Source organism: Phycodurus eques, chromosome 16 (assembly GCF_024500275.1).
Source record: "Phycodurus eques isolate BA_2022a chromosome 16, UOR_Pequ_1.1, whole genome shotgun sequence".
NCBI lineage: Eukaryota > Metazoa > Chordata > Actinopteri > Syngnathiformes > Syngnathidae > Phycodurus > Phycodurus eques.
In genome coordinates, this window is record NC_084540.1 from 20,970,430 (window position 1) to 20,979,852 (window position 9,423).

Here is a 9,423-nt window from a genome sequence, read left to right on the forward strand (position 1 = left end):
ATAAATACTGCAAATCTTTGCAAATCAGTCTCTTCCCTCATTTTGGGAAATAACCTATCCTCTGTTATTTGTTTTTGTTGCACTCAGGCCAAAGCCATGTCTTATATCAAAATATTGTTTTGGCAAAATCTTTTTTTTTTTTTTTTTTAACCCAGAAAAAATCTTGAATAAGCGGGGATAAACCACCAGTAAAGGTTTTTGGGGTCGGTTCCCCCCAAAAAATTTCAAAAAATTTCAAAAGGGGGGGAAAAAAAGGAATTATTTTTTTTTGCCAAACTGTGACTATGCGTGGGTCCACGATACTCACTGTAATAACTTTTGGCCACATTAAGTTAAATCAGATCATTGGAAGCCCCACACTTATACCACATATTAATTTTGAGTACTAAACGATGCCAGCTACATTTACGGTGCCTGCACACTTTCGACCAACACAGTAAATGTCTGGTTTAGAAAAGCACCGTGGGTACACTGTGCCACTGTTCAATGGTAACATTGTCCAGGCAGTGAAAAACTCAGCGTTGTGACATTTACAAAGCACCCCCCAGCCCCCCCCCCCCAAAAAAAGGATAAAAATAAGCACATCAGGGGAGGTGGACATTGTCCACACTGATCCACAGGGAGTCAATACCATACAAAGCAGAGAAAGATTGAAAACGGAGACCTACACCAGGTCATGTTTCATGTAGCTTATTAAAATGGACACTCACGTAAGCCTTTAGGTGGAGAGGCTGTACTTTTATAGCCATTGTGATGCACGAAAGGCTACACTACAATGTGGTGCTTATTAACGCTCCATAATGAGAACATTCACAGCCTATCAAACAGTGAAAAGAGTCTAATTTCAGTTAGATGGCATTAAGGATCCCTGCTTTTTAGTCAACTCCATGTCTGTCATTATTGTCACAGTCTGCGAGGACAACCAATCACGTTCTACTAGCCACAGTCAGATACAGCTCCCTATTTAAGGCTTTGTTGATGATGCAATCATTGTCATTGTACACACCTCAAGACAAATGGGCTGTTTTGGTCCCAATTTTGCCACTTCCCGACAATGGACGTCGAACGCCAGACTATCTTATGTCTTATAAGATTATCCTTGGGTCTGATGTGTGTTGAGAGTGGATTGGTCCCGATTATAGGATCCAAAACGGCTCGGGGCCGGCAATCTTAAGTATTGAACGCGTTCAATATTTACGACCAAAACTCTTCATGTCTGTGGGCAAGGCCAACTACTCTCGAGACATGAATTTGTGAACTGTGACGTGAAACGGCATGAAGCCAATCAAAAAAACTGTGACTGTGGAGTCAATGAATAACTTGGACAATTGTAAAATGTCTTTTCAGTCATGAAAAGTAATAAGTGTGCCGTATAAGTGTATTATTATTATTATAATAGCAGCAGAGATTTTGATTTGCTTTACATATGAGGCCTTGAGAAAAATAACAGTACGATGTTATTTATGATATTATGTGCAACGCAGCATAACAATAAAATTGCCGGGCTTCATGCGAGTCCACATGGAATAGACAGATGACGCACGCAAGACAAATAAACCTTTGTTTGAAATTACAGTGGAGGCATTCGACAGCTAAATGTCAAGGCTATGCTCGTAGCTTCTTGCTATTCTATGATACTTTTTTTGTGTGTTTTTACAGCTTTTTAATACCAACATGATGTGTTTATTGTCACTTGGTTCCATTTTCTCAAATGTCAAGAGGCCATTATCCATCACCCAAAGCATGTGCGCAACATAGAGCAGACACATGTGAGACCGCAGATGGGATTTTCATTTCAGCCTGCGTTGCGCTTCAGACACCCTTGACACGCCTCACATACTCCTTGAAACGCAACCTGTTGGCAAAAGGCTGCCCCCTACTGGTTTGGAGTGTACAATGATGGCCGACAAATGCCGCTTTTACGATATTATTCGCTTGTCGATATTGTCTAAAATGGCTAAAATGAATAACAATTTAATTGAATTACCAGACACTGTAATTTGAATTATCTAAACATTTAAAATAAATTAACTGATTAATTACTAAATAAATAAAAAATAGACCTGGGTTCAAATCCGGCCTCACTTGCGCGGAGTTTGCATGTTCTCCCCGTGCCTGCGTGGGTTTTCTCCGGCTACTCCGATTTCCTCCCACATACCAAAAACATGCATTCATTGGAGACTCTAAATTGCCCGTAGGTGTGAATGTGAGTGCGAATGGTTGTTTGTTTAAATGTGCCCTGCGATTGGCTGGCGACCATTTCAGGGTGTACCCCGCCTCTCCCCCTGACGATAGCTGCGATAGGCTCCAGCACGCCCGCGACCCTGGTGAGGAGAAGCGGTACGGAAAATCAATGAATGAATCATACTTGAAAATAATGTTCAAACACATTAAGAAATAATTGCACGAATAATTTTATGACAAATACGCATGCATTAAAATAAGAAGCAAATTGATAAATAATCACATTCACAGCCGTTGACAGCTTTAGAATTCAAATATCCATGTTAACTGGGAAAGGTGACCTCAACGAATGACTGAGTTTTTAATCATACAAAATTTATTGTCATTGACTAAAATCTAATTACAAAAAAGTGATGTCAAATATACATTGATATATATTAATAGTAATACTGTACTGTAATAATGATACGTTTTCTATTGCACCGGTTGCTAGGCAGTTATATAATAATGATGATAATAATAATAATACGCGTTCAACAAACTCAGTGTTCAGGGAATGACTTAAAAATACTCAATGGGCACATTGTATCACGAATGACATGATTTATTGTATCATTTATTGTATCACATTCAAGATAAGACGTACAGTGTTGTGCTGTGTTGTTCTGTGTTTTTATTTATAAAGGTAAACGCACAAATGGAGCAAATCAAAAGTGAGTGGACACAATCTTGTCGCCTGGCGCTTTGGTTGACTCGGGCCGTCGTTATCTCAGCAGCCAGACGCCTTTTATGTGCACAGCATGTGAAGAGGACACACGTTGCAGTTTTTTATTTTTATTTTTTTTTAAAGATATAACATCGAAAATCTGGGGGGAAATGGGTCGGCTACAAAAAAAAAAAAAAACTGTTTTTGCTGACTCCAAGCTGGCCTCCGTGTTTCGACACCCTGTTGGCTCCGGCAAAAATTCAATTTGCGGACAACAGCTGACACAGAAAGTGAGATAACAGTCATCTATAAACAGACGTTCTGACAATTAGAAGATGAGAATACACTAATAGGTGCATTTTAAAGCATATGGCAGAATAAATTGGGCACCGTTGTGGAACCTACGGCCATTGGTAATCAATTTCTTCAGTTATTGCAAAAAGTGTTGTCATGTTGTTTGCCTACTCTCCTCGTGGCTTCAGGCGACAAATTGTTTTCAATTTGTCCTGGACAAGATGTTTAATCAGTGTTTGGCGCACTAAAGGTGCTAATCACGCCTGCCTCCTCGGAAAGCAAATGAACAAATACTGTAAAACGCTTGCACCTCTGTCCTTTAAAGTAATTCCAAATTAATTAAACTGGTGATGCATCAAAAGACACAAAAGCTCCAAGGCCACTTTAGCTGAGGGTGTGCATTGATTTTCAATAGCTACAATTGAAACCAGAAGTTAACATACACTATATTAACATTTACAATAGCTGGACATTGCCATGGTGTTTATACTACCTTCAGGCATCTGGAAATTGCACCCAAGGATGAACCAGACTTGTGAAAGTCCACGTCTCTCTTCCTGAAACCTTGGCTGATTTATTTTGTTATCGCCACGAGGTTACGCAAAGAAGCAGTGTGTTTTAAGTGTGCCTAGTTCAAATACATCCACGTGTTTCTAATTAACTTAAATGTTGTCAATAGAAATATCAGAAGCTTCCAAAGACATGGCATCATCATCTGGGTTTCCCACCAATTTTGTAAGGGCATAGTAATCTTCCTGTATGTAAACCGCTAATGAAAAATTGTCTAAAACAAATCCTCTCTTTATTTTGGCAGTCATAAAATAGAAATAATTTTGGTGCTCTTAATTGACCTAAAACAAGGAGAGTTTAGTCTGATTTCATGTCAGACAGTGAGAAAAAAAATGTATATAGTGTATGTATAATTCTGCTTTCAACTGTATATGTCTAAACAAATGTCGGTAATAAATGCCTGGTACTCTGCAGTTACGTACATAAACATCCAGAGCCACAACATTAAAAAATATTATCATAAAACATTATTTGTACAAATGAAGGCCTGATCTACACCTGATATTCTCTGCAAATAGTTCCGATATAGATTAGATAATTGAAAAATAAATGCCATACCCTTAATAAATGCCTTGAACTTGAGTAAATAAATGCTCCCAAGGTACTCTATGAGGAAATGGTGAATTCCAGTCTATAGTTTTTATTATATCACAGAGCTACTGCATTTAAAATTCACTTGCATGCGGGGGGTTATATCAGAATGAAGATCAGACAGTTTTACAATATCTGGACTGGCTTTAATGACATCTAAAGCCAAAGACAGATTAGGAAGGACTCAGTGGACTCACTAAAGTGGATTTTTACCTGGGACACACAGCGATCACATCAGACGCGTCACTCCAGTCAGATGAATAATAAACATTTAAGCCGCGCTGTGAAAATGGCTTTTGTCTTCTCACAACTCCACAGAAACGACAGACACTTTGTGATTTTCTTACTTTTTTTAAATATTGACCATGATGACATGAATGGATGCTCATATACATAAAAACACGATGAAAACAAAATCTGTAAAGATTAGTCGACTTTACTATGACACAATGATGCTTCGACGAGTCGATAGTAACTCATTTTTGGCTTTAGATGGGGCCTGCCATTATGTCACAAATTCTGGCAGGCCCGAGCAGGATTTTGAATCATATTTCGGCCCTCACGAAGTGAGGAATTATTCCACCGCAGAACAGGTGTGCAAACACTGCAAATTCCCACCATGCAGAACCCGCTACTGGGGTGGGCCCAGAACAAGGACAGTTTGGCAAAGTTGTGCAAGCGTTACCTGTCTGCCGAGAGGCTTTGCCCCCCTCCCTCCCCTGCTGAAAATAGCAACACGCCACAAGCGGGCGAGTACTTCAGCCAGCCCACGTCCATGCGCTTGTGTTCTTACGTGTATGTTCTGCGTACATTCGGTTTATCAGCTGCCTTGACAAATCACATCAATACGGTGGTGTTAGAACCTTTTAAGCAATGGATATTTGAACACAAATGGTGCAGCAACACATGCACACAGACACTATATAAAATACACACAGGCATATATTCTTGATCCTCGGTGAAGAATGGCTAACTGCAGTCACACTATTATACTGCCCACCCTGGTGGCCAAGTCGCCCACACCAAAACGAGCCGCAATGAATGTTTATTTTTATTTTTTTTACATTCTATTTACATATGTTTTTTTTTTTTATAAAAAGTAAACTATACAGTGCTATTTTCTCGATTAGAAAACCTGAATTTTGGTTGTGTATTGGGGATTAATGGCATTTTCATTGATTTCAACATAGCAGAATCTAGTGGAAGAGCAAATCATTTACCACGACACACTTGATGATCTCTTGGTTGTATCACTGTACTAATCCAGTGTGTGGCTATTATTTTTGAATGTGTGTTTTGTGGCGATAGCATAAAAGACTTGTGCTTGTGTGCACGTGCGCTCTCTCTCTTTCTCTCGCTCCTGTGCATGCGCATCCTTAAACGTCTCGGCGCTCTCCAGCAGGATTCACTTGTGAGTGCGCAACAAAGGCGTGCATATCATTCGCTGTCTCTCTTTTATTTTTAATTCAAACAAATGAAATTTTTACGAGTACGTCGCACAGTCGGAAAACCAGGACTACTTTTTTTACTTTATGTTTTTGCACGCAGGTAAGACTGGTGTTGACTTCCATCCTTAGGAATTGTGCATTGTCATCATTTTTTTTTAACTGTGAATTGCCTTATTTGTTGAATGCATGCTCATTATTTACTATATTTAGGTAATTACCATGAATTAAGATTGACTGTAAACCTACATTTGTACAGCTGTGCCTTAAATAAATCCTAAATCAATGTTATAATAATTTTGTAATTTGTATTATATATAAGTGAAATATTATTTTTGAAGGATATAATAATCTTATTTTTCCCCAAAATAATTGAACTTATTAAAAAAAAATAACAGTAATTGCCAGAAAGGAGCTGTAAAAAAGTTTATACTAACAAAAGCAACTCAATTAAAGTAATGTTTGTCAAGAAAAAAAAACATTTTTCATAATTTTGTAAAGCCTGCTCTACACTGTGCTCCAAACGCAGTCATTCTAAAATGCGTTGTGCAAAATGAAAAATGAAATGTTAAACATCATATATACAACATTATTTTGTGTATTTCTTCAATTCATATTTATACTGTTGGTCTAGCTAATACAATAATGTGCTTCTGCTATGTAAGACAATGGAAAGCTTTCCTAATGAATCCTAACCATTGAAAGATGCGCATTGTGCCCTTATTGGCACTACAATGATGCCAGACCTCCTCTCCCGCTTTCAATTAACTTCGGCTCATTTACATCCACGCTCAACCCCCCCCACACCACCCTAATAAATCCCCCCGTAATAAATCCCGCCCCTTGAAAAATTTCTTGAGCTGTCAGGCAGGGACCGTTCAGAAAGAGAGCGTCCTCCCCCGGGGGGGAAGATACTGATTCTGCAAGTGTGTAACAAGTGATTTCCCCAGGCAGGGCCGAACCTGGTACTAAATGAGCACACGCTCTGTCTCGGGTAGTGAACGGCACCCAATCCTTTGAGAGCCTCCTCGTCTTGCATGGTGTCAATCAAGGATGGGGGGGAATCAGGCGCAAAATCTAGGAGAATCCTCATGGGAACCATCCACCCTAACCGAATGCTCAGTTTCAACCAACTCCGAGCCTGGATTCTCCTCCAGATGGCGGCGTTTTTGTATGAATTGCCCATTTTGTAGTTAATACAGAGCAGTGATTCGATTCTCTCCTAATCCTTGTTGTTGTTGTGCACCATCATCACCTGTTTTACTGGCCGACGGAGCAGATACGATTGATAGTAAGTCATAAAATGATTTGTGTTGCATGAAAATATACTATTTAGGAATTCTGCCTAGCAACAATTGAATATCGGTAGTTCTGTCAGATACGCCTTCTGTATAGTTATGAAGGTTTTTACAGTAAAGAAAATATATATATAAATGTCGATTTGGAACTACAGCGAACACTGGCATACTCACAGTTCGGCACGCGAGGATTCACCTATCCCCGGATTTTTTTTTTCTTCAAATTTCTTTGCGTTTTTTCTTTTTTGTCGGGGAAACCACACGTGAAAACGCTTATTTGTGATTTATCCTCGCTTATTCAAAAATGGGCGTCAACTATCCGCAGACTTTCTGGTCACTATCACCCACGAATAGCGGGGGTCCGCCGTATACTATTTTAAAAACTTGGCCTAGCAAGGACAAGGACCAGAGTAATTCTGTCGATCTACGTGAAAGTGCCTGCTATGTACTTGTGAAGTGTGGGACTGGAGTAAATTCATAAATTATTGCTGTTGTCTGGAATTATACAATTTATGAATTGTTCCGAGCAACAAATGTCTGCACAAAAATGTGCTGTAAGCAGCAAACACAATATTGTTTCGCCTACTCAACAGAATTTAGGGTATTGGAATCTCAACTGTAATTTGTTAAAAATACCAACATTCCTTAAAAAAAAAAAGGTTTAAAGAATAATAATGAAATAGTCTAGTCAGAAAAAAATCCACCACTTTTTTGTCCAATTTCCTACTAAATTCTCACGTTGACTCAATATTTACAGATTCATTGTGTTTTCGGATTGCAGATAGGATGTTATAATTCCTAGAGTGGGCGAGAGCGAAATCGGCAGCATGGACTCCTGGATCTTCCCGTCATCCCTTCCGAACATGTCGGAGCATCTCATGTACGGCGGCTTCCTGCCGACGAACGAGTCGGACCCGCAGAGGTACGACGCGGACCAGAGCTTCAACAGAACCAGCACGGTGGTCATCACCTGCATGTACTTGCTGGTGTGCACCGTGGGCCTGTGCGGGAACGCCCTGGTCATCTACGTCATCCTGCGCTACGCCAAGATGAAGACCGTCACCAACATCTACATCCTCAACCTGGCGGTGGCCGACGTGCTCTTCATGCTAGGCCTGCCCTTCATCGCCATCCAATTGGCGCTGGTCCACTGGCCGTTCGGCCCGGTGCTGTGCCGGGTGGTAATGACCGTCGACTCCCTCAATCAGTTCACCTCCATCTTCTGCCTGACGGTGATGAGCGTCGACCGCTACCTGGCCGTGGTGCATCCCATCCGCTCCACCGAATGGCGCAAGCCCCGCGTGGCCAAGACCGTCAACGTGGCGGTGTGGGGGGTGTCGCTCATGGTCAACCTGCCCATCGTCATCTACAGTGGCATCCTCACCAAACACGACAGCTGCTTCTGCACCATCGTGTGGCCCGAGCCTCAGGAGGCCTACTACACCGCCTTCATGTTCTACACCTTCATACTGGGCTTCTTCCTTCCCCTCCTGGTCATCTGTCTGTGCTACCTGCTCATCATCATCAAAGTGAAGTCGTCGGGCATCCGCGTCAGCTCCTCGTCCAAGCGACGACGCTCGGAGAGGAAGGTGACACGAATGGTGTCCATCGTGGTGGCCGTTTTCGTCTTGTGCTGGCTGCCCTTCTACGTCTTCAATGTCACCTCGGTGACGGGCACACTCAGCACCACGCCGGTACTGCGCAGCACCTTCGCCTTCGTAGTGGCGCTGGGCTACGCCAACAGCTGCGCCAACCCCATCCTCTACGCCTTCCTGTCAGAGAACTTCAAGAAGAGCTTCCAGAACGTTCTGTGTCTCAAGAAGGTGGGCGGGCTGGACGAGGTCGAGTGCAGCGATAGTCGCCAGGACAAGTCCCGCATGATGGCCAACCCCACAGAGACTCAAAGTAGTCTACTGAATGGTGACCTGCAGACCAGTATCTGATGTTCCTTGTCCCCCTGTACTCACCTTGACACGGCTCTACTCGCTAATCATGTTTTCTATCGGCAAAAGCCAACTGCCAGGGAGGTAAGCTGAGCTCAGCAACAGCTGTGAAGGCAAGTCTCGCGTGACAACTACCCCCGCAGAAACCCTGATGAATGGTGTCCTGTAGACCAGTATCAGATCTTTACTTGCTCTCCTTCACTCCCGCTGACATGGCTCTGCTCGCTATTAAAATTTTTCTGATGGGAAGTAGAATGAGCGCAAGAGTCGCCAGGACGAGTCTTTCACGACGGGCAGACGCAACGGCGACCTAAACTACTTGGTGACCTGCAGGCCTATATCTGTTCTAATCTGACCTGACCTCTTTGGTCACCTTGACATGGCTCGACTCA

At 41.9% G+C, this 9,423-nt stretch overlaps 1 protein-coding gene across 1 annotated transcript; it reads left to right on the top strand.

The window, feature by feature from the left end:
* Nucleotides 1-7,915: 7,915 nt before the first annotated feature.
* On the top strand, nucleotides 7,916-9,031 carry LOC133414787 (somatostatin receptor type 2-like). The gene has a single exon (XM_061700412.1). It carries the CDS (start codon nucleotides 7,916-7,918, stop codon nucleotides 9,029-9,031), a length of 1,116 nt encoding a protein of 371 aa, XP_061556396.1.
* The last annotated feature ends 392 nt before the right edge of the window (nucleotides 9,032-9,423 follow it).